At 38.7% G+C, this 26,886-nt stretch overlaps 1 protein-coding gene across 7 annotated transcripts in view; it reads right to left on the bottom strand.

The window, feature by feature from the left end:
- The window catches only part of EPHA3 (EPH receptor A3), a 550,981-nt gene that overhangs the window by 264,989 nt on the left and 259,106 nt on the right, over positions 1–26,886 (bottom strand). For all 7 annotated transcript variants that reach the window (XM_067546251.1, XM_067546250.1, XM_067546247.1 and 4 more), the window contains one exon: positions 11,536–11,600. In XM_067546251.1, coding sequence (XP_067402352.1) covers positions 11,536–11,600 — 65 coding nt within the window. The remainder of the gene's footprint in view (positions 1–11,535; positions 11,601–26,886) is intronic.

The raw sequence follows: 26,886 nt of genomic DNA, 5'->3' as shown, positions 1-26,886 counted from the left end.
TGAAAATGCAAGCCAACATCAGTTAGACCTGACCAGACCTAAACACAGGTGGAATGCTGGTTAAAAGTTATTTTTATTGTAGAGCTTGTATAGTACACTGGCATTGCAACAGAAAGGAATGGCTAAGGGGCAAGAAAAGATTCCTCGAGAGCAAAGATAAGCATGTCCCTTTTCTACAGGGGATACAATGCGGCTGATAGCATCTAATATTCAGAATCTACCAATCTGATGCATTCATTGTATTAGCTTGTATGCCCTGTATGTAAAATGTTTATTTTGGTTTTAATTTGTTATTATTTTGTTTTAAAATCACAGATCATATACAGAGCTGTTGCAGACTTTTTCCTTGGAATCTCACCAAAATCAGTATGTGTGTACACAGGCTACCCAGCAGCTAACGATCATTCTGCATGTCTTTATTTCTTTTTGGGGCTTATGAAAATCAACACTTTCAACAGCTGGAAAATGCAGCTCCAGTCAGAGGCATCAACAGGGAAACTAACAGATAGATGAAAGGACCAAATCTCATGTAGTACAGTACAGCAAAACTCCAATTTTATCACGGTGCTATGCGTGTTGTAAGACAGTATCTACACATCATGCATATTGCCTTTGACCTTGGCATGCACTCACTTTCTGCTTAATGGTCATTCAGTCACAAACTAAGAGCCATGAATATAAATATTACAAATAACCTACACTTGTATAACACCTTTCATTCCAAAGGATCTCAGGGTGCTTTATGAGCATAAATTAAAGTACACAGCATGTCCACTCTAGGTCCCAGTCTTGGAACCCTATGAATAGCAGCCACATGCCGCTGTGTTCCTTTTAACTAGTCATTATGTTGCGACAGTTCCCTGGGCCACTTTCCCATGGCCACAGCACCTTCACGCATGCTTCACCCTTACAGTAGGGCTGAAGTCCTCTACTCAGTCCCTGCAACCAGCCAGGAGCTCTCTCTCTTGCTCCCCTGGTGCCTGCCAGCAACTGATCTGTCCATGGTCCTGCCCCTCCTTTGGCCATCCAGGAACACAGTCCTCGCTCCTCCAGCTCCAGGCAGCAACAGACTCTCCCCAGGTACTGCAAATCATTTATATGGCCCTCCTGGGCCCTGACTGGGTGCTCCCTGCAGCCTCTTTCCAATTGGCTGCTTCCCCTGCAGCCACTCCAGCCAGCCTGGAAGACTTCTCTACTGCTCCTTTCTGGGACATGGTGTGGTAGGAGCATGAGGTCTCCAGCAGGGGGCCTTCAGGCCTTGTCCACCTCATCACGACCTTTCAAACTCACAAGACATTTCTCACCTCCCCATACATCTGATGAATCTCTTCACTTCTTTGTGGTTGTCTGCTCAGATTCTGTTGTAAGCATCTCCTCCCAAACTCAGCACAAGCCACTGATACTTCCAATTCCTGCTTCAGAGAGGCATGGTGCATGACAGCAGGAGATGGGAAACTGAAATCCTACACTCCTGAGAGGCCTGAGCAAAGACAACCCTGCAGCCGGGTAGGATAGGGACTGCTAGGGGAGTAGCAGAGGCAGGGAGCAGAGTCTATGATGGCAGATGGGGAGAGGGAAGAAGCAGCAAAAGAAGGAAGAGCTGATTGAAGCTGGAAGAAATGGGTGTCTTTGACTGCCCACTGGGCATAAAAAGAGGATTAGGCAGTATTAGTGACTGGAGGCATAAAGGAGCCCTAGGTTCAGGCCTAGAAGAAAAGGAGGAGGCCAGGGATAGGCAGCTGAACTCCTAAAATATCATAATCCATACTTACACAACATGGCTGTGTCTCCTCTAGAGGCTGGCCAACTGAGGTTGATGAGCTTGCTACTGAGCTAACAGAATTCAGTCTTTTAGCTCAGGCAGCATCTCATTATTTTTGGTCCAGAAGTCCAAGGTTTCAATTCCTGATGCTGATAACCCACCCAGGGGCTTCATCTAAAAATATTTTACTTGCCAACTTCAAAATTAGACTACATGGGGAAGTGGGCAAGTGAGATGTTACCAGATGTTGTCAGAAGTCTGAGCAGAATCAGACTGAGCTAACTGTTCCTGCAGTTAATAAAGTGCCATTCCCTTGTCTTCAGGCAACCTGACTCCAGAGCATTTATAAAATATTATGCTATGTATATGTACAATATATACTTCACTTCCCCCATTTTTTGAAACAAGTAAAAATGTTTACAGACATCCTCATCAATTAATAAGCAGAAATGGACTGCAACAGGGAGAAAAATAACACCTGCAAAGGTAGAAGGACTGGGCTGCATTGTCAAACTGATCATTAATTGTGACTGTCATTGGGTCCTTATCAATGAGCATTACCTAACAGACACTGAAGTTGAAACAGAGATGATATCTCCATTGTCCAGGCCCAGAAGGCTGTATTATCAAATCCATTATTTGCCAACATATCACCTCCAATAGTCAATTATCCCAAGTTTTACCTTTACCTCCAATTGCTCTTTTAGAAAATAATCTTTAATTTTTGCCACAAATCAGCCATGACAAATGCAAACTAGTATTCATGAGTGACTGGATTACTTGTTCAGGGAGAGAGATTTAAACATATTATTGAAATTTTAGAAAAATAGATTAAATTAGCTGCAGACAAAAATTAGATGGTAAAAGTTATGATGCAGTAATAGCAATGTTATCAAGAGGAAAAATAACATTTATGAGGAGTTTTTAGTAGCAATTATAGCCCACAGTTTTGTGGCTCATATGTTAGAAAACATTTATTTTTCTTAAACTTTCTCAGGGTGTTCCTGTCACAAATATGATCTACTCTTTGCATTTAAAACAGTATATGACAAACCGTGTTTTTCTGTTTCCCAATCAGCTTTAGCATTTAGTTATATTTTATGCAAATAAATTCAGCACAACAGAGAACTGGAGACATTAAGTTTTACCTTTATGTTTCTTTCTTAGAAAGAGAAAAATATTCAGTGGTCATCACTTTTCTGATAACTAACCACAAATGGTCTGCATTTATCCTGACAGACAGAAATAAAATTTCTGACCACAGAGGAAATGATACTGTTTTGAAGCTTGAAGTTCAAAGGAAAAATGGGAAGCTGGAACATATGCAATACTAGTTCCAAATAATATCTTTATTTAGGCCTTGAAATGGAAGCTGAAACTTGCATTTCTCGAAGCCACAGAAAAATGATACTCAACCTGCAACAACCTATTATACAAATAGCAGAATGATTGATTGCATAACTAATGAAATTGGATGGTCTTGCAATATTTTCCCAAAAAACCTAAATAAGGGCATTGCTCTTCCTGTATTCTTAGCTGGTTTGTTGTTTGTGTAATATCCTTTTTTTCTTTTAAAATAGAAATGCAGCAAATAATTTGAAGCGGTCTGATAATAAAACTGAAAAGGCTAATGTCCAAAAGGAAAAAAAATAATAAGAGAGCATTGCTGTAGGAAAAGCAATTTCAATTAGAATAAAAATGTATTTACTATTACTCCACACAGAGTTCTAAAAAAAACTTGGCAAGGTACAAATGTTCTGATGATCAGATTGCATTTGTAAATCAGTCAGTTTAATAAACAAAGGAACAAAGATTAAGATTAAAATGTATTAAACCAGATTAAGATTAGAATTTATTAAGACGTCATATAATTTATATAATGAATATGGCAGTTTTTCAAACATTTTAATGAGGGATTGTTTTATTAATATTCACTCACTTAGTAGAATTTGAAAAATAATTCACAATTCTATATAAATGTCAAAAAGGTTTTCAAATTATTTCCTCTCTCCCCTTTTTCATTCAGATCCAGCTAAAATAATAATGATACTATTTTTCTAACTTGTCAACCTTTGCTTGGACTTTTTTCATTCTAAATATCAGTCTTAGCAACCGAAATTAATATGCTGGTCAAACAGCATCAAAGCCAACCAATGTATACAAAAAGTTTGTCCTTGGATGTACGTGCATGGTTTCCATTCACTTCAACAGAAGCTGCGAACACGCATCTGACAAGAAGTGATGCTTCCATCAGGTTTACACAGCAGAATTCAATTAAAAAAATCTTATTGCATATCCTATAGTTAAAAGCTCCTAAGCATAGTAGCTATGAAGAGGACGGGTTTACTGTACAGATGTAACTGTTTGACTTCAGCTATCATCACAGACTCAAAAAATGTGATCTTCACAATCTAACTCATGCCTGTCACAATTTAAATGAATAACACTTTAGGTTAAAATACCAAGAAATCTTAAAGGTTTCATGGAAACGCAAAGCAAAATTCTTCACTTTAAGGGTGAGAGATACTAAAAATGACCTTAATATTGAAAAAAAAGTTTCAATCCAAAGGAATGAGACTTTAAACACACACACATAGTTGCAAAGAAATGAGGGGGGAAAATATGTATGGTATGAATTGTAAAACTGCTCTCTAATTTAATCAGATCAGCCCAAAGGTGAAAATGCTATACTTAAGATGAATCCCAAATAGCACATTTCCAAGAGGCCAAGAATCATAGAACACATATGTCAAAAAAAAGTTAATTTCCCTCAATCAGCTATTCAGCATATGAAGGAACATTTACTGTGTGATTCACAAAGACAGAATCCCAGGTGGCTTTTTCTGACAATCAGTTGTCAAAATACTCTTTTTGCATTTCAGACTTCATCCACAAGCACTGAAAGCTAAAACGACATTATACAACATATAAAATTGTTAGGAAACTAGAACTCATGCATAACATTGAGAACCTAAAATATAAATGCATAATTTTTAATAAGAGCTAAGGGTAACCTCTACTGCTAGTGAATAGGCAGAGACACTATTTTAGACAGTAAAACACATCCTGTTTTCATTCTGAAGTAGGTTTAAATATTTAATACAATAAAAGGAGATTTTTCTATTTTAATCTTTTGTCTTACACAATATTTAGCACTCATGATAGGTTGTTTAATCTTTGAAGTGCTTTACTAATGTTTAATAAAAACTCACACAATACCTAGGTGAGTTGTGTAAGTCTTATCCCCTTTTCACATAGGAGAAAAAGTGAGCTTGAGATGATAGGTTACTTGTCCAAGTCCAAAGAGTGAATCCCAGGTATGAGTCAACTTTAAATGCTTAGCAATAGAAAACTCAGACAAAGCTTGTCCTTTTTTCTCCCTGAGCCTGCTATCAAAGACAAGGACCCAATCCAGATCCATGCTGTTTTCAAGCACAGAATTCCCAAGTGCACCCAGGATCTCACAGTGGCTTGAATACTCGGTTTCTTTGATGCCAATATTGGAAGTAAAATGAATCTTGGTGGATGTTCCTTCCCTGTGGGTTCTTTGATCAACTGGCTTTTTACCAGGACTTGTTTTGCCAAAGGCAAATACAACCACAGAGATCTTCCTCCACATCTAGTCAGGAATGACAACCAAACGCATATTTTACACAGATTCTTCTTCTCTCTCTCAAATCCCATGAAAAAGACCAGAAATTGAATGTGGTACCATGTGCCAAGTATGTCAGCAAAAGACAGGAAACAGAACAAGCTTAGTGGGGCTGTCACTTTCAAAGTTAGCAGTATGGTGCGATGGAAATATTGCTTTTTCCAAGTGGAAAGGGAAAAAATAGTCTTTTCTTAACAGCATCCTTTTAAAAGAAAAAGGTCTCAGGAAAAGCACACAGAGTCCTTCCTTATTCTGGCCCAACTTCAGCAAAACATGATTAAGCATATGCTTAATTTGAAGCATGTGTTTAATCCAATGAAATCAATGGATAGAATCAATGCTGAACAAAGAGAGAGTTAAGCACGTGCTTAAGGGCTTTGCTGAATCAGATATTCAGTGGGACTTCATGGGTTTAAGTTAGTGAAGAGAGGGGAACTACTAGCATGTACAAAGGTTGTAGGACCGAGTGCTGAATTAGTGTCTTTGAAGATTTTTTTATATTGGGAGCCTTTAAGCTTATTCCTTAACCACCCCGCATGGAACTCCAGCGGTTAAGGCACTTGCCTATGACGTGGGAAACCTGGGTTCAATTCCCTGCTCCACCACAGATTCCTTGTGTGACCTTGGACAACTCACTTAGCTTCTCTGTGCCTCAGTTCCCCATCTGTAAGACACTCATTGGGGTGTTGTGAGGGTAAATACCTCAAAGATTGAGAGGCACTCCAAAAGTACAGTGATGGGGGCCATACAAGTTCCTGAGAGAGAGAAAAAGGAAGATTCCAATATGACAGATTATTTTCAGCCTTTTGAAAATCTGAAATATGCCATTTTCCTCATTCTCATTAAGGGAAAGGCTCCCACTGACTGTAATGGTGCAGGATCTAGCCTAATTTGGCAACTCAAATTTTGCAGAAGCAGGAAATGCTCTTCCTTTCTCCCTCCCACCCAAACCACAGCTAATTGGGATCTGCAGGTTCTCTCTTCCAAAGGTCCATGAGTCTGAGGGCAAGGAATAAAGGGGTGCACTCAAACCAAAATTTTCAAGTGTCTATAATAAGTTATCTACATTTATAATTAGTGACCTCAACAAGTCCCCTGATTTTCAGTGGTATCAGCGACCACAACTCCCAGGAAAGTCAAAATGGAGCTGCAGGTACTCAGAGATCTAGATAAATGGCCTTATAATCATAAATGCTACCTATAGATTTAGGTGCCTTACTTCAGGCACCCAAAGTTTGAAAATTTTGGCCATAATTTGTTAACTCTGATTATATGCAAGACAAATGTATCCACAAATAGGTAGGACATATTAACCATATATGCAAAGAGTGGTTATTTTTTCTATGGTTATTAAAAGAAAGACAAGATATAAAGTGATTTTATCTTATTTTTCTGTTAACTATCGAGGAAACTAACAAATTTTAACGGCCAAAAAACATTAATGGTGACATTCAAAGATTAGGCCATACCCTAATGATATTGCAGAATGTCTAGTTCATTTTATATTCATGTCATGTCATGAAGAGAGTGAACGAAGGTATTTGAGATTAATTTTTACCAAATCAGAGAACACCAACCTAAGGTCAAATCCTAGTCACCTTACTTACGTAAGAAATCTCCCTGAAACCAATATGACTACTCACATGAATATGCAGAACAGGATTTGGACTCTACTCTTTTTTTCCCGTATGAATTATCCATCACATTTTTATTGTATATTATTGAAAGTGACTTGCTTTTTTTTAATCCTCCCAACCCTCCCACATCTGTGCTGCTGTAATTTACGTGAATTGCAGTTAATGATCAGTTGCGTTATGCTTAATCAGCATATCAATAATATACTCTGTAAAGACTAAGTAGCTCTTCTTTTTTTTCCCCTTTAATGAAATCTATAGAAATGGAACTGGTATTTGACTGACAGTACAAAAAGGTTGCATATGCAGGTGCTAGTGGTGGCAGCGCAGGATACAGGCTTTGTAGCTGCTGCCAATCATGTTCAACTTTAAGCAAACCCAGCTATTCTATTTTTTAATTCAGTTGCTTTTGTCTTCTGGATGGGCCAAGTTTGTCTTGAACTTGTTTCAATGAGCTTGACCAGATCAGTGTTATTAATGCCAAGATTGTGGATGTGTAAGATGGCTCAAGGAACGATCACGTTCTTACAGGGTGACATTATTAACCAGGGGGTAAAATGCTGCCATCAGGGAGTTATATGGGACACACAGATCTCTGAATACAAATGAGCCATAAATCGTAACATAAATATTCAGGAATTTCTAAAAGCTTCTGTTATATAATCCCAAGGAAAACCAGATTTTTAGAACAAGATGTACCACAGAATACTGAGCATGACAACCACTTCCTGTCATTTTGTAGAATCAGTTGTGGATAGCTCAGGTAAAATGACTAACCTGAAAAATCTCTATTAGATCATTTTTGTTAAATCATTGGATGGGGGATTATTTTTATAAGTAACCCTCCACAGGTCATTGACATTTACGGCTTCTGATGGGAATATTGCTGTATCTTGGAAAAGAGCTGGCACAATATCAACATCCTCATTTGTGAATCACAGCCTCAAACGTAGCTCTATTAGCTTTACCTTGTAAATCCACCACCTCGCTATTAGCAATGCTTCAGTATGATGTGACATCTTTATTATAATGTTTTTTCCACTGAAGTTTAAGTTCATATTTTAGTTAGCTGGAAGACAGATGCAGCCGTTTTTACAAGGTTTAATTAAAGTATTATAAATAAAGGACTATGAAAAGGATATTTCTCTTTTCCACTGCCCTTTAACTTTCCTATTATTATACATCACTTCTATGGCACAGTTCATACTACATAGGATGTTTTTTCCTTCTTTTTTTAATTTACATTTCAGTTTTTATGCTTAAGATATCAAAGCACGTAAAGACACACAGTTTGGGGTCTGGTTCTGTACCACAATCACACCAAGATAAAAAATATAAATGAATTAACTATTGTGACTTCAACCTAAGAATTTCACTATTTTATAAGCATATCAGTACAATTCAATAAGATACTCCAGCTTTGTTCCCCATGGATATTACGGTAGGTAGGAACTCCATGTACAGGAAAAGCTCAGGCAGACTTACCCAAACGAACACTGACTTGCAAAGGCTAAAAAAATTGCTCTATGGGTTAGGGGTGTCTTTTTGGTAGGGTAATCTAACAAGTCTGTTTTTCTTAACAGCCGTCATGATGCCCTGTATCATTCCTCTGCCAGCTGCTTTGCCTCTTGCTACTTTAGGCATCCAAGTAAAGAGAGACAGAGCTGCAGGGAGATCAATAGAGAAGTGGAATAGAGCCGAGCGGCTGCCAAAAGAACCAAATGAGGCTTTGCAAAATGAAATAAAAAATACACAATGGAGACTAGAAACTGATGAGCTAGGAAATAGCTGGGGAGTTCTGTCCTGGACACCCCGCTCACCAAAGGTTCTCATTGGCAATGAGACAGTCTGTGGCAATAGCCATAAGAAATGTTGGATTCTACTTTGTCTTTTCCCATCCATCCCCCTCCAGAATGAAGCCATTTACTCATGGCCCCCTCTGGAGGGAGACAGATTTTCTTTGCATAAACATTTTTAACCATTATTTTTAAGGTCCCGTGATCATACAGACAATACTATATAGCATTTCCAGGATACTTGCTATTTTCAGAGCATTGCATAAACATGAACTAATTCAGTCCTGTGAGGCTGAGATACAAGTGTTGTTATCTCCAATGCACAGATGGAGAAGTAGACCAAGAAGACTTGCCCAAAGCTACTGAAGGAGTCAATCACAGAAGTAGGAGCAGAACTCCAATGTTCACAATTTCCAGGCCTGCATTCAAGACCAGGAGCCAGATTTTCACATGAGGAGCAGAACACACAACTGGGGACAGATTTTTAAAAGAGTACAAGCTACCAACTAGGCATCTAAATGTATTGGCCAGCTTTTCAAAAGCATTCAGCACCAAGCAGCTCCTATTGAAAACTCACTGTACCGAGCAGTTAAAAAATGAAAATTGTCCTAGGAAATTAAAAATCTGATTGCAAAAAAATTCTCTTGCCAATACTGATGGTTTGAAAAGTAACTGTTCTCTTTATAGTTTCATTTTATATAGGGACCGTGTCATAATTCAAATATACTTCAAGCAAATTCACATAGGGGAAAGTGTAGAACAAACACACACCAAAATACAATTAATGCCATATTGTTTATAGGGAGGCCTGAGGGCAGATTTTCTAGCTCAGTACCCAACAGTTCTCATTTAGGTACCTGAAGAAGTAGCCACTGGTCTGCTTTTTAGGAGTGCTCAGCATCCAGCAACTCCCACAGAGAACATTGAGCTATGACAGGGCACATCCATAAAACAAAATAGATGCACAGAATAAAGTTTGACATATGATCAGTTTAGGCAAGTTTTTTAATTAATATTTTAACTGCCCAATGGAACATTGAAATCTGAGACCTCACACACTAACAACTTTTCACTCCCATGTTAACCACCTAAGTCATCTTACACCCATGGAAAATGCCAGAATCCTGACTCAAAATATACCACTGCCTCCTGCAGACAAGCTGATAAATCACAGGATATGATATACTTTGGAGGACACTCTAGAAAACAGGGGGTATTCTGTCAAACTCAAGATGTGGTAGGAAGAAAGGCAGACAAAGTGAGCCTTGAAGTATAGATAATATGGAGAATCCATAGTAAGATAGAAGATCGAACGACCTTAAATTCTATAATCTAATAGCTCCATAAGCAAGAAGCTAAATGGCTATTTAAGTAGCATTTTTATCAAAACTACCAATAATCTGGAAAGAAAAGGAACACAGGACTCTGCTCCAATTAACAATATTACATTGTTTCATGTGCTACACTTCAAACAGAGCTTTCAGATGCATGTGTGTAACTCCAAATGAAGGCTCCACCAAACCCAAGGAGAGAATTTGAACCCAGGTGCTTTACTGTCACATTCAATTACTCAAACAGCAATAAAAAGAGTATTAGATTTCCAAATGGCTCTTTTTTTGTTCGTTGTTCTTCTAATTTACAATTAGAAAGGGACAGAGAGAACACCAAGGGTGGAGAGGAATAGTTTAGTATGGTACACAGGACCACAACACAATGAGGATTAACGGAAAGGTATATTTAGATTGAATATAAGGGGGAACATCTTTCTGACTGAGACAAATATTACAGTGTGGGTTACTTTCGCATTGGATGGGGAGAAAAGCTTTGTTACTTGGGTCTTTTAAAACTGATTGTACAAATAATCTTTTTTTAAAATGTACTCAAGGGAACCATCCTGCTTTGTGAAGCAGGTGTATTGGGATTTCTTTTAGCTACTGGGAAGTCATAAAATTTCAGCAATCAAATGGGTGACCTCTCCTTTAGTAATTGTGATACCAAATAACAAAAAGGTAAACAGTTTGGTGAACCATAACCAAGTATAGAAAAAAACCCAAAAAACAGAATTTATATGTCTCTTTTGCTTCAAAGAACTTTATAAACTAGAAGTATATGAATCCTAACACTAGACAATTTCAAAGTTCCAAATAAGAGATCCAGTGCAGTTGTTCTAGACAATATTAGAAAACTTAGAGGAAAAAACCCAAGAAACGTATCCAGACATTTGCCTAACTTTCACCATAGAGAGAATAGCACCTTCACAACAAGTCAGCAAAAAAAGTAATAAAATAGACGTGAGTGACATCTGCTGAAAATTGGTTGACATTTCCCTGTCAGTTCTAGTTTCATCTAAGAACATCACTAAGTAGAATAGTTGCACGCTACATGTTAGAAATGGACATCACACCGGCAGGAAGATTTAAAGACAATTTGCATAAAATGGTGAAGCCCCAGCCCCTTTAATTCTTTCCATTAAAGGTGACCCATAGGGATTACATGCAATATGATGTATGTTCTAATGAAAAGGTATGATAGTAATACAGCACAAATCCTAATTTCAAGTTTAGAATAGACTATTTCTGAAGCTCCAAAAAGTCCCAGCTATTGCATAGCACTCTCTGAAGAGGAAACAATGGTTAAATAGCACTTTGATCTGTAGCAGCACTTTCCCATTTCACAGTCTAGTGAACTCACCCCATGTGATGGGTAGGAGATCCAGCCCAGCTCCCCTTGAATTGCTTTTGAATCCAGCAGATTAACTACAAAAGAAGACAAAATGAAGAGTTTAATTTGCCTCTGTCCAGTTAACCTCAGTTAGTCCCTACTAAAAGATGTGTTTATTTGGGGGCCTCACGAAGCGGTTGATTTGTTCAGGTGGCCTGACGGTTTTCTATACAAAACAGACAGATGAAAAGGATCAATTTGTTTATATTAAAACATCGTAAGTACAGAGGAGGTAGAACTTTTAAAACAATTGGCAAAACTAAGCAATGAATAGATCTCTGTCCAAATTCATTACAGCAGGGGGCAGGCATGGAGCAGTTCCATCAGCAGCATACAATGCAAGATCCTCCCCTCATATGCCTGAAATTTGGGACATGCATCTAACTATTTAGGTGAGATGTGAACAGTGAAATCATTATTTGAATAAAAGCTTACATTTTCCATATATAATATTCTCGGCACACAAAAATAAATAATCAGTGCTGACATTCTGATCTAATTGATTTTCCAAATCATCTTTGCACTAATGGAGTACTTTCTAAATTACATCAAGTAAAATATTAGATATTTTTCCAACCACAGTGCTCGAACTTCAAGCAACACTTAAGGAGGACTGCCAGTGCATAGCTATCCTCCAGGTTATCCATTATCTTTTAATCTTCTACTAGAAAAGTACAGATTTTATTTTGTAATTCATTTGAAATTTAAAGAATCAAGTCAATTAAATGAAGTTTTGCTAAGCTCTAAAGGAAGAGTATTATAAAACAGGTCCAATAAAGCCCATTATTCCCTGAAACCACTTTTTTGTAAGAAGCAAAAGCAAGTTCTGTTGTATTTGACTAGAGTCTACAATTAATTGATCACATGATTCCATAAACTACACATTTATTTATTAACGTGAAGCAGAACAGATGAATCAATACACATTAGTAACAAAGAATCATTGTTAGTCTCAACATAAGCACAAGTCAATGAGGAAATATCAATACACAATAACAGAGATCCAAGCATCTCCAATATTTATCATTTACAATTAGAGTTGTTGTTTTTTAAATATGGAAACTATTGACAATGACAAAAGGAAGAAATCTCATTTCACAAACAAAGGAGTTTTAACATCTCAGTATGATGGGTCTTTCAAAAAACAAAACAAACCAAAAAAAAAAAAACCACTGTGACAATCTAAGCAGTTCTGTTGTAAGCTTCTTCTGTTTTGTAAGCCTGAAGGGTTGTCACTGTTCCCAGGACCAGATGGTGTGGGCATTGGTGCTCAGAGAAAGGAGATGAATGGGACTGGAAGGTGAAAAAAACTTGAAATTATCTATAAATCTGTTAAGTAGAGCTATCTCTATTAATTTTGGCATCTTCCATGGCTTGCTATTTAAACTTGGCCATTATTAAGAAAATAAAGCAATTTAAAGCCTTTATTTAGGTACCGCAGCAGGGAAAAAAGAGTGTGGTGAAAGGCAGACATATGATATCAGAAATAGACATAACAATGTAGCATTATAAGAAGAATATAAATATATTTCACAATTGTGTTATACCACAGTGAATGAGTTATTCTCCAGTCTTTGGAAACCAAAGGACTTACCTTACAATTACATAACCAGTTTTAAAGAAAATGACTTATTTCATTTTTTCTAAGTCAATAAGAATTATAACAGCAAACACAACACCGAAAAAAAAATCTAGTTTTACTGATACTACAACTGGCATGGACTCCATTGTCATATCCTTGGATAGCTGAGATAAAGCTACCAATGGGTTAAATTCTCATTTCATGAGTAAACCAAGAAAATCAACCAGGGCATGTTAAGGCCCTAAGTGAGTGCAGGCTACCCTTGAGATAATTTTGCCATAGAAACCTTTATAAGTAAGACACTAATAGGACCCTCCCGCCACAAATCAGAAGCAAAAATGTGCCCATAGTCTGACCATCTGTCTATAAATTCCCAAAAAGTGTGCATCCACTGAGACAAGAAGGAAACATCTCTTGTCCCTTTGTGATACCTGGGGCTCCATGGAACTGTGGCATTTGAGTCAGCATACTCGACAGCAGAACAAACACACCAATCCAAGCATTTAGGACCTAGCGGTCTCCTCCACCACTCCAAATTCACCTCTATCAGACTAACTGCTGAGGAGCAAAGAGAGTCCTGTTGCATAGCAGAGCACTTATTTCAGATGGTAGCTACCATAGTGCTATTAAAAAATTCTCAGTAGTCAACAACTGCCATACTCAAGTATGAAAAACTACAGTTATTTCCCAGTCTAAGTACAGTGAAATTCATCGTGGTATGGGCATGGCAAATACCCTGTAAAGTAATGATTGGAAAGCACTGAATTGTTAGTATTAACAGCTGTAGAATTATTAAGAGAGTTCTAGATGCTTTACAGATAGGTAAGGAGAGGATATGCCTACCCTGAATAATTTTTTAACTAGACATTACCCAAAAACACCAGAAGTTGCTTGGGGTCCCCAAAAAAAGTAGCGTGATTAAAGTGCAAAGTTTTATCTCACATCTGGTTACTTCCAAGGTATTTCTCTGGAGGCTTTTTGGCAAAGATTTTACACCATTTAGTTAGCACATAAGAGTTTCCACATGATGAGTCAGTATGGTCTACTGAACTGGGCCCTGGTCTGGGACTGAAAAAACCTGGTTTCATTTCCTGACTCTGCCACTGGTTTCCCATGTGATCTTGGGCAAGTCTCTTCCCCTCCTGTTTTCCCATCTGTAAAATGGTCATGTTATTTACCTCTTTTGCTAACTGCTTTGAGATCTGCAGATGAGAAGCACTATATGTAAAAGCCTCCCCCCGCCTCAGCCTTGAGGGGGACAGAGGCTACGCAATGGCCCATGAGGACCATAAAGTCTCACCCTATCCCATGAGCCTCAGGTCAATCAGCAAAATTCCAGGTCTTTTTCTGATGAAAACTGTTCATTTTATCCTTTTACTCACACTGAAAACTGACCACAGGAGACAGCAGCAACTAGCTTGGTCGCACTCCACCCAAGCTAGATATTATTATTTGAAGAAATGGAGTTTCAAGGCAAGATATGAAGGAGGAAAGCACAGAGGTATGACAGACATAATAGGGGATGGGGAAAGGATAAGCTGCCCATCAGTAGCACATTGGATTTTCCAGTGCATCTTATGAGTTTATGGCTATCACTAAGTAAAATGGCCTGTGTTCATTATAACACACACACTTAAACTACACTTCACCGTTGAGGAGTAAACTTGATTGCATGTCCAAGAGGCTCAGCTGCACATATTCCTTTCAGACACATATTGTTCCCCTTCTTTAATGTCAGCATGTGTGAATAAGTGGTCTGCCTTGGCCTCATTACCTCAACACAAATAAAAATATGACACGTTGGAAGTTTTCTTCATCCATCCATCCATAGCATTCATTTATATAAAACTATTCCCAAGTTATCATGACATTAACCAAGTTAGAAAGAACAAACAAATTACAGAGCAGAAATAAGTCTGCAATTTAGACTTAAAAATAGCAACCAAATTAGCTAATAAGATCCATCTGGGGGAGGAAGCAGGAATTCTTCCAAAGGGGTGTGAGGTGTTGAAAGGAACAGTAATAAGCAAGGTTATCATCTGCAGCATGCAGGTTAATACTGCAAGAGCTGAATGCAATGAGGCTTCTCCAGTTTCTTCATCCCTGATTCCATCTCTCCCATCCCCCAAAACAGAAGCCGCACACACATTACTGACACGTGTATCTTACACTTTTCACTAACACTTGCAAATATTTATATACTGATAAATTCAAGAAGGCAAAAGCTATGATCCCGACTTGTCATTCTGAAACAATAGATAATTTTGTGCTGAGCTTATTGATCAATTTTGTACTGTGTAATCTTGTAGATCCTCCATCATTTTGTGCTGGGAGGGGCAGAGACTGATGAGTCTACTGTCTGTTACATTTCTGATAGAAAGAGATCAGAAAGCCCTATATACCCTCACTTGTCTAACCAGGTTATCACCGCTCATTATAAACACAGCCAATTTCTCATTCTCTGTTAAGTCGTCGGAGATAAGGAGGAAGATAGCACAGGTGGAAAACAGTCAAAGAAAAAAACCTGGGGGATATTGACTGTCCTTGGAAAACATCTTGCCCTTTGCTCTGTGAAGTCATCAGTTGTCTAACAGAATTCATATTGGAGGTGGGAAAATCTTAGTCTGGCTTCCGCTGTGTAGGAATACAGAGATAGTTTTGTTGCTCAAAGATGTAGGTTACCAAGAACCTAACTCAAATGTGAAAATATAGCATTTTTCCCCTAGAAACAGAATTCAAAGATTTTTTTTGTTCCAGAAAGAATGAACATCTTTACATGTATTTAGAAATACATCCCTTTCCCCCCAGGTGTTACTTTTAAAAAATATATATTTTGCTCACTGGAAAAAAAGTCATGAGATGTTCAGCTCATTTTTCCTGAGGTCCAGAGGAAGAGCAAACATACTTTCTCATTTCCATGTACTTTAATACAGGGCAAACAATTAATTCAGCTAGACCTTATTAAGCTGCAACAGTCACAATGCATGGCACAAAGGCATGGAAGAGGAAAATGATTGATACAACTAGATGTTGTGTGTCACAACATGATCCATCATTCTAGAAATCAAGAGGGAGGAAATTATTTTCCTAGAACATAAAATGTAAGGACAAAGACTTAAATAAAAATGTGAATTAGATATTTGTTACCTAAATCTTTTGGCAAGGAATTACTGGATTAGAATAAAATAATGTGTCAGATTACAGAAACTATTAGCCCACATAATGAAATCATTTCAAAACTTTGATTAGATCTGTGGTGCATACTGTAGTATACTAAGACAGCCTGTTGATTTATAAACTCAACCTGACCAATTTATAAAACTTAATTATAAACAAACATCCAGCCAGATCTTCAGCTGGTGTATATCAGGGCAGACCAGGAGATTTTTAAATATGTAAATAAAATACTTCTTAATTAAGAACAACAAATATACATTTAAATTTGATCTAATGGGTCTTAAAATGAAAAATCAGGTGAACTGCATAAAGTTTGAGAAAAAGTAGATAAAACGTGCAACTAACTATTTACAAGATATTTTTCCTGGATGAGAAAATATTACAGCCAAGCATACCATTAGCATAACCAGGAACCGCTTCAGGGAAGTCAGTGGTGGCATAAATTGTTGCAAGTGCACTGAACACACCGCCTGACTTTCAGAGGTGTTGAGCATCCACAACTCCCATTGATTTCAATGGGATCTGTGGCATCTCCAAAAACCAAGCCACCAACCTCCCTGTTTTACTAATTTTGGGAAGGAAAAACGGATGAAATGTCTAATGGTTAGGACAGGGGACTGAGAGTCATAACTCTTGGTCTCTCTTTACAGTTCTGCCATTGAGTCACCTTGTGTGATCTCAGGCAAATCACTTAAATTCTCCATTACTTCATGTCTCCACACTTGTAAAATGGTTGGAATATTATTTATTTACCTCAAAGCTGTTAAGCTTAATTTATTAATGTTTTAAAGTGCCTTGAGAGCCCCATTTAAGCCTGTTCTGCGCCTAGTCCTGCACAAGGTTGAGCTTCCTCAACTCTCATTGATTTCACTGAGAGCTACAGGTGCTCAGCACCAGGCTCTATTTCAGTGCCAGCTGGTATTATAGAACCAGAGTCTTATTTAAAATGTTGCCATCAGAACTTGCTGTTCGTTCCTCCAAACCTCTAGCCCAAAGGTTGCCAAACCATGCCTCACAAGCCACCTGCAGCTTTTTTATAGTTAAGGTATGGCTCGTGGAGCCCTCCCTTTCCCCTCCATTCTCCACCTAACAGATTGGGGGGGAGGGGAGCTCGGGGGTCAGCCCTGTGGTGGGTTGGTGGAGCTAAGGCCTTCAGTCCCATTGGAGGCACACCTACCGGAGCTCTCAAACTTCTGAAGATCATCATATGCGGCTCAGAGGATCAGTAAATTTGGCCACCCCTGCTATAGCCTTACTAGTGTTGCAATATTTAATTCTTTGGTTGGTTTGTTATTGTGGGAGATGTAATGTGGATAACAGCTGAACGGATACTAGACCAGCTATTGCTGCTTTAAACAGTTTTATTTTTCTACCAAATGTTTATGCCCCCTCTGGGGGCGGGTTCGTTGGCATACAATTGTTTGTTACACAAGAACAGCAATATCATACCAAGGAGAAATGAGCACAAGAGATTTCTTGTGAGACAGAGATAAAAATCAACAGCTCACTAATACCTCAGTGCATTGTGCCACTTTACAACATGTGACTGTTTTGAATACAATGCTAAATACTGATGAGAGGGACTTCACAACCTTGCTGCTTGCCAGCATTTAAATATCACAGTGATCTATAAAATGAGCAACAATCATAATCCCAGCTCTGGGAATTCAATGGCTTTAGTCCTTTCACGTAACGGGCTTGTTCGCTGTACAGTATACTGCAGCTATTTATGCCATATGGCAACGTGCCGTCAAGGCTGTCTATTAACAACATGTTCTTTCCTAAGAGCCCTTGTCTCCTGCCTGCTGCTTTGGGCTCCAGAATAGTCAACTTCCCAATTTAAGAGAAACCATAATAAGCTACCTCAGTACAGGCTGTGCCAAGTTGTAAGGATGAATCTCTTCCCAGAGCTTGGAACAGGAACATGACACACATGGAATGCAAGCTGGCTTGCATTTTCATAGGTATTGTGGCACTAGCTGAATGAAGTGGATATGTTTGACATACAGGCCCACTGACATTATCAGAAACTGCTTTCAGTTTGTAAAGAAATGCTTCTTCCTCAGGCTAGAGGGAACAGAGACTCTGGGCCTGTTTCTGTTCTTGTGGATACCAGGCTAAATCAGGAGTAATTTCACGGAAGACAAAAGAGCTAGGTGTAAAACTAGCATGAGACCAGAATCAGATGCTCCCTCTGAAAGAGGCAGCACTTCAAGGAAGTTGTGAGGTTCAAACTCCTATAATAAACCAAAGACAGAATAAATACATTCTCCATCTGAAGGAAAAACAATGGACTAAAATGCTGTGCCACGTAGATTCATCCTCAGATAGTCCTTGCTTCAGAAAAAGTGGAAGAGAGCCTGCCAACAGTCAAGTTTCAAGATCTAAAGTACAAGGATTTGATACCAGCAGCTTCTTTAGTCACTAAGCGTTCCCCAGTGACATGACTTAAGAAAGAAATGCAGAAGGATCACTGATTTGGCTACTACAAAAACTTTTTTTTCAACTAATCAACATATTTCAAGTAAAAGTGAAACAATAGCATGTAAATGTTAGACACACAAGGTGGGTGAGGTAATATCTTTTATTGGACCAACTTCTGTTCGGGAGAAATATTACCTCACCCACTTTATCTCACTAATAACCTGGGACCAACATAGCTACAACACCACAGCATATGTGTAAATGGTGTCTGTTCTGGTTGGGCACCCAATTGTTAATTTGGAATAATATTAGTTATTAGACAAATGCTAGCAAAGGAAAAATAAACTTATTTTGGCTATCCAACACAATAAATGAGGATGCCGATAACTGAAATATGTTGTGTAACTCTCTGGGAAGCAAAGGCGGCACTTTGAAGCAGGAACCTAGTCAGGATTTGGTTTTGGGGTTGGACAGAGTGGAGTCTGTTCACATACTGACATACATTTTTAGAACGGTAGCCTCCCTGTTGCCAGGACAATCTGCACTTGAATTTTCATACACTTAAACTATGAGCACAGGTCTGAGGCTCTGCACCTCTAAACTACCAGATTACAGGCATCTAGAGTTGCGATTGCTTGGATTTGTATCCATGGATTTTTTTTTTTTTCTGTGTGGAAATGGCAACTGTAAACAGATAAGCTGTGTCTTGGCCAGGGTGAAGACATGCCCCACTGTGGACAGACAACTGAGAGGAGCAATAATGTCAAAAATAAGGCAAAAGGAATTTTTGGTTATGGACAAAAAGCAGTTTGGAGAGTACGAATTCTGGCATAAATAGTTCTAACCAATGCTATGTTCCTGTTCAAGGAACAGTGTTCAGAAACAGCATGTGGTTCTAAATTATCCTTGACCCAAATGCTTTTTAAATAGCTGGCTTGGGGTCTCATTCTCCACTCATTTACATGAGTATATATTCATAATGGCCCAGATTCTGCTGTGATATTACAGCCCCTTGATACTGTTCAAGTGGCATAAAAGGGCTGCAAATTCAGGCAGCAAATACCCAGCAAAACTTCCCTCTTGTTGGAGAGCTCTACCAGATCCAGTGTGCTGGCTCTGACACCTTTGCCTCCTTGATCCCTGGCACAAGGAACATGCCAGGCATCTGGTCATGCTGCACTCCACCTTATCATCCTTCACTTGTGTAAGCCCTAAAGAAACCCCAGTAGAAATGGGGCTCACCCACTCCGGCACCTGCAAGATTTAACCTTTGTGCTATATATAGTTCTCATTCCAAATTTGGGCCGCAGGGAGAAATTCTGCTGTAGATTAAAGCCACTCTATAGCCCTTGGAGACCTACAGTTGTAGTGAGAATTGGACTTTTAACACTCTCTGCTGTGCCACTGTTATGTGGAATGATACAAAAATATGATTTTGCGCAAAGCATTACAAATTTGGCAAATGTCATTTTCAATCTGTGGTTAAACTGCTGACTGCAGAATTGTACAAGCGAAAAGACAAGCCACGCCCAAAAATGAAACAAAAACTAATCGCCATAAAATTGAGTGCAGCAGCAACCGACAGGGAAAGCTAACTAGAGGGCACAGGCCTCCACGATTCTAGCAAAAGATGTTTGGTACATATTAGCTAAACCATGCCCCAAATCTAAAAGTTATTGCTATAAACCTCAAATAAAAAAGCACAACAGCCTAACCATATTCAGCTGTGTCAAATTACGTTTAAAATTATTAGTGTTACAAACATTCATTTTTATTATATGGTAAGTTCTCTATGCTAGTTTAAACCATGTATCGACTGTTTGTTATATGTCAGATCTTGCAACGCTGATATTTTGAAACTTCTGGCAACTGTCCTTTTCCTTCTGGAGCAAGACAGTTTCATTTTTCCCTGTTTTATTCTTTTCAGCAAACATGCCTCCGAGCACCTTGTAGAGGTAGATTCAAGTAGTCAGTTCTTCCTGCAGCTGATCAGAGAAGCTACCAAAATACGAATCTCATTGTAATTCTCTCTCACAGGACTGTTGGGAAGCACTTAATGAGGAGATTCAGTACAGTGATGAGCACTACAGAAATGCCCACAAATACAGGGTTAGATTGTAAACTGCAATCGCCCTAGGACCAGATTAAGGAGGAAACTGTGACTGAGTCTCATTTCTCCCCCGCACTCCCAGCTTGCTCCATAAAGGAAGTATTCTGCTGCTGGCTCAGATCAGTACCAGATCTCCTCCCTTCCCCTTCCCACCATGCCCCTCTCTCCCACGCTGGTTCAACTGTGCTAGCTGGCAGCCAAGGCTCTGTCCACTCCTCACTCCTGCCAATTCACTCTCCACCACCTGCACGGCAATGGAGTAAATGTGCCGCAGAGTCGTTCTACTTCCCAGTCTGGGACCCACTAGATGTGAAGCCCATAGAGGTGAGTAAGGGACAAGTTGCATTCTTCTAACTCCCCTGCACTGATGTACAGAACAAGGGACAATCATGCCCAAAATAAGGGCTTGCTAAACACTATGAAATCCTCACACTAAAGGTGAGGAAGAGCAAAATATTATTATTATTGTATTTTTAAAAACCATGAAGCTGAAAAGGTTTAGAAAGCAGAATTCGTTCCTAAAATTTTATTACTACCAAACAGAGTGCTCACTTCATGCTAAAATATTTTCTCCCTCATCTCAGTATGGAGGGTGTTCAAAGGATAGCTATGGAGATTCAAAATAGGGGATACACTACTGATTTTGATGTGCAAACTAATCTGTTTTGAGCCTGATCCTGCAGAGTGCCAAATGTTTTCAATTCCCATTAAACTCGGTGGCTCACAGAAAGACTGGGCCCTATTTCTCCCAGGATAAAAGAAAAGGTCGTAGGCATCTCTCAGAAAGCATCAACACTGAACTACTAGATGTTTTGTCAGTCAGAAGAGAGCTGCTTTGGCAGAGGTGCTGGGTGGATTTTCTCTCAGTACCTGTCTGCATTATTTTGTTACTTTGCCTAGCCCCTCACATTTATGAGAAAACATTTTCATGTATGAGCACCATCAGAAACAGATACATTTATTTTTTCCTGGTCTTAAACATTACACAAAAGTAGTATAATACTGTTAGAACTGTGTGTAACTCATTCTCCAGTTGTATAAAAACACATCACTGGTGTGCTGGAATGTAATGTTTATCAAATGTGTCTAATAAAGTTTCAGTTTTATTAGCCTCCTATTTCCTGTGGAGTTGTTATGCTGCCAGTTCTTTTCATTATACCAGGAATATAAAAACTAAGACTGGATGAGCCTAATGAGGTCCAAACGGCAATGCAAACCTTCAACTTGTTTTTGAACATAAAAAATTAATTCTAATTCACAAAGATTTCCTGTCAATTAAACCTCTTCTTCCTCCCTCCTCGACAGCAGTACTTTTAAAAAAGTAGTTTTGCCCATATGGATACCCAAAACCCAAATGGATACAATATGTTCTATGTTCACTTTGTTGTTCACATTTTCTCCATTTCCCCTTTTTCAATGTTTCCCTTAATACCTGAATTCAAGTTCAAGTTCCAAACACTTAGGGCCTGATTCTACTCTTATTCCGTGTTAAATAAGGAGTAACTCCACTGTCTTTAGTGGAATTACCCTGATATAATCCAGTGCAAATACAGAACTGGCCGACAGAGCTAGGATAGGTTTGAAATGAGGAAAATGCAAGTTCACTCTTGTATAAGGACCAAATATTATGAAGTGCCAAATGCCACACAACCGACTTCAACAGGAGCTGAACACTTCCCAAGGGGGCCTCAGATCCTTGCACAATCAAGCCCGAAAATTCTTCCTGCAGTCGTAACCTGCACTCCTTACTTGAGATGACTTATGGAAATCAGTTGTATGACATCAATGAGGAGTTTTGTAGAATAGAGTCCTTTGTGGGTCTGATAAAGCTGGGATCTACAGGATTTTCACAAAGTACCCCATGTTGAGAGGTGCTGAGTCTCTCCAGGATGCTGTGTGCCTTCGACTTCGACTGTCTTCAACAGAGGTTGAGGACACTCAGCATAGCAGCTCACAGGATGGGCCCTTTGCATTAGATCACAATACTCTACCAATATTTGTTAAGTATGTCAGCAATTCATGAAACAACCTAACAGTTTCAGCTTCTAGAACGCTTGACAGCAGCAGGTGCTGTAGAAAGCTCATATTTCATCGAGTAGTATCCACACCTAGAATGACTCCCAGGATCATGGAAACTTTCCTTCTAACTGCAATGCAAACACATTGGAGGCCCTGATCCTCAGAGTCTTGAAAGTGTACAACTCCCAATGAAGTCAGTGGGATATACAAGTAATCAGTCGCTCTTTGATGTCAGAGTCTATTGAGACAGAGACCAGAACCCAAATCAATTAACTGAATGTTGGTCAGCTAATAGACCAAATGACTTTTGAATCACAGTGGAATTATTCCAGATTTTAAAAGAGGTTGCTTTCCAAAGTTTAGTTAGCCAACAATAAACTCTTGCAATTTTTTTATAAAAGCACAGAAATTAGTAAGATATATCTACGCATTAAACTATGCTCAGCCACTATGTTCAGAGGGCCATCCATACAAGTGGTTTCATTAATCTATTCTTCTCTTACAGATTGTGATGAAGGATGAACTTTTATGAATCAAGCCTTTCAACTTGTACTAACATGCTTGGGTTCTTACCCAATTACTCATATGTATAAAATACATCCATAGGGCAAATGGTTAAATGTTTTGGTATGAACTGGGAAAACAACATTCTGATGCTATCAGCAACCTCCGTAAGTGTCACGTTGAGGAAACCAAGATGCTAAAACCAGTTCTATTTTCCAATACGCTGATGTCACCAATATGCTATTTTCATTGTTAGCTAGGTTAACTGAATTTATGGAGGTAATTAATGCAGAACATGTGTGCTGTGCTATCCACATGAAAAATGGAATTGCCCCTGACTTAATTTGCTGCCTTTCCAACCCAATCCTTGCTAACATTCTCTCACTCCTTCCACATGCGAGAAATATAAATATTTATAGCAAGGAAAAGGTAAATGTTAATGTGGCTGCTGCATTCTCACCCACCCACCCATCACAATTTCTCACAGATCTTAACCTCCTACTTTTTCACCTCCTACCATTAGCCTCCCACACACACTGTAAGCTCCCAGTATTTCCTCATCGAGCATTCCCTTCCCCTTCTCCACTGAGCACATTCTTTGCGCATGAACCCCACTCTCTATCACTCCTCTCTCCACTCTTGAATGCTAGGATGATACTGTTGAGCGTACTGCTGAGTGAGTGCACTGAACAAATAGTGCCAGTCCTTCATGGCCTCCTCTGGGTGACCAAAGGTTCTCCCTTCTGACTACAAGTGTGTGGGTGAAAGGGAATGGATCAAGGCAAAAAAATCACATTTTACCAACCAAGGGAAGATGCCTTGTCTTGGTCACTTGATCATGGCAGGGAATGGAGAGGAAGATAAAGAATAAATGGGGATGGGAGAAATTGTGAGGAAGAAGGAAGCAGCAAAGACAGGGACGGTGAGGAGAAGAATTGAAGGGGTTTGTAGAGTGAGGTGGAAAAGAAGAAGAGATTGAGGAGGTTTAGGTTCCCTAGATCAGCTCTAACCTCAGAGTGAAAGCCATCTTTCTGCAGCCCTTCTGCCTCTTACTTCCACAGGGTATTTCAGCCCACACCCTCATTGGGACAAACACTCACTTCCTTTCATCTATTCTTTAACTGGGCTCTTAGAGTAATGTTTGTAGGATTGAATCTTTAGACTCTGATACCTTAATTACCTTAAAACTTTGTAGATGTATATTCTCCAGTAGTGCTCCATCATCGATGGATGATAAAATCTGTGAAAACTATAGTGTAGACAAGGATTGTATGCTTTTACTGTCCTGTTGTTTAAGGCTTAAATAGGGTGGTAAAAATGCCTGAGCCCCATCTACATTGTGGAAGCTGGCATCCGTGGAGCTGTACTGCTGGAGAATCACAGCCATGAAGCCTGCTAATGTAAACAAAGCCTAAACATTTTAGGGATAGGGAGACTCTCTTTATTTGTGCCTTATTCAGGATTGAGCACACTGTCAGCACTGACTTAAGAATTATAATAATACAGCTAATGAGAGAAGGCTTTAGGGGTTATGCATTTGTTGGGCTTCTGCTCAGCCCTTCCTTCACAAAAGTAACTTCACTCCTTGTTATATTTACTACTGGAGAAAGATTGTGGGAAGCCTGAAAGCGGTGCAGTGAAGGAGATTTTGCCGTTTTAAAATCTACCATTCAGACAGTTATTCTCTTCTTTAGAAATCTGCTGTGAAACAGTCTCTTTCCTTAAGAGAATAAATTCAAAACATACTTTTAAAGTATGTACCTAAAAATCAGAGAGGAATTTAGAAAAGATTTCTAGCAGTCTTTTCATTAATATTTTAACACGTAGACTGAGGTAATCTTTTATCCTCTCCATCAAAACGTGGATATAAATATGACATGGGAAACGGGCTGGACAAAAAAAGAATGCTTTCACCATTCCCATAACATATTACATTCAACTGCCCTGACTGAACCTTATTCCGTAACATTCATTCCATTGTTTCCTTAATTGCTAGTAAGTTTCTACTACTGTTCGTTTCATCTGCTATTATTCTTTCATCAATATTTTTCCAGCAGATTAATAGGATTTTCCCTCCATACTTTGCCTGAAACAGCAGGATACAGTAGTTTATGAAAAAAGGGAGGCTGGCAGTAAAGTCTCTACTTACAGTTTGTCTCATTTAATAACATCTCTGCAAGTTTAAGACTTCATTTGGTGTGGTTTCATTCATTCTAGCCAACAGCCTCACAGTCTGGGGCTTAATTCTTTTGTCTCTTTCCCAACCTTTTCTTTGAGACAGCGTTATCTTTATTTCTAGATTTTTATTTCTTTTAGTCACCCCATTAATTACTGAGTTTCACAGGCAATTGGAAATCTTTGGGTCCCAATTCTGATTTCACATTGGTCTCATACCAGTAAAAACTCCATGAGATGGGATTTTCAAGAACAGCTAAGGGACTTAGGCACACAAGTCCCATTGACTTTGAATGGGACTTGTGCTACTATGTCATGTATGTGTTTAGATGCCTGTATGACTTTTTAGTAAATGTTACAATCCTGGTTCTGCAGAGCACAACTTTGAACTTTAGGAATTTTGAGGGACCTCACCGGTACTCCAGATAATTTTTTAAAGAAATCAAATGGCAGCCTAGGACGCCATTAGACCTGGATGAATAACCTAAGAGATGCATAACGGAACTAGACAAGCCTCTGTTTGAAAGTCTGCAGATTGTACTCTTGCATTTGGTAACAGCTCTGTAGTGACCCTCACTGGTGATAAAATCCAGATCTCTGAAAACAAAAACGAACACCTGCATCTGTATTTCTAAACCTTTCATCAAATGGGGATTACAAGAACACGAACAGTAACATACTTTCCTGGAAGAAAAGCTGTATATTTTAAAACAAAATCAAAAGCAAGCATACTGACAGCAAATTTGTTGAATTCAGTATTATCCCAAGGATAATTTTTTTTAAACAAATACCAACATTCCTGTCAAGTTTAAATGCAAATAAAATGCATTAATTTCTGAAGCATCAAGAACTTGCAAAGATTTTACTGTAAACTGTCTAAACTTGGTCTGTGTCATACTTGTTTAAGGTTTTCAGAGAGCTAATGATCTAAAACTTGTATCTGTTTATGGTTTTTTAATACACTGAAAAGTTTAAAACACAAACTCCTACCTCTTCGGTTATTACTTTTTGTTTGTTTGTTTGTTTTGGGAGAAGTTCAGCCTTGCTGGAAAAGTGTACATAAATAAATTGTGACAAGAACCTTACATTTGGACGTGTTTTGATATTTTCAAACATTTTAAGTTTAATTTGTTTTTGAGAAGCATCTAATTTTTTTCCTTTCAGCACATTACAATGGAAATAGTGTTAAACAAGGAAAGATTCAAAATGACAAACAGCAAAGGGAACAAATTATTTGAAGTATTAAAACCTTGGTGTAAATACAGGCATACAAAATAACGAATCCACTGAACCTTTTTTTCCTGTAACACTGCATTTTACAACTACCCTG

Source organism: Emydura macquarii, unplaced genomic scaffold (assembly GCF_026122565.2).
Source record: "Emydura macquarii macquarii isolate MOO-44397 ecotype Brisbane River unplaced genomic scaffold, CSIRO-AGI_Emac_v2 contig_1119, whole genome shotgun sequence".
NCBI lineage: Eukaryota > Metazoa > Chordata > Testudines > Chelidae > Emydura > Emydura macquarii.
Note: the sequence above shows the minus strand (reverse complement) of the source record. Positions and strands in the feature narration are given on the sequence as shown.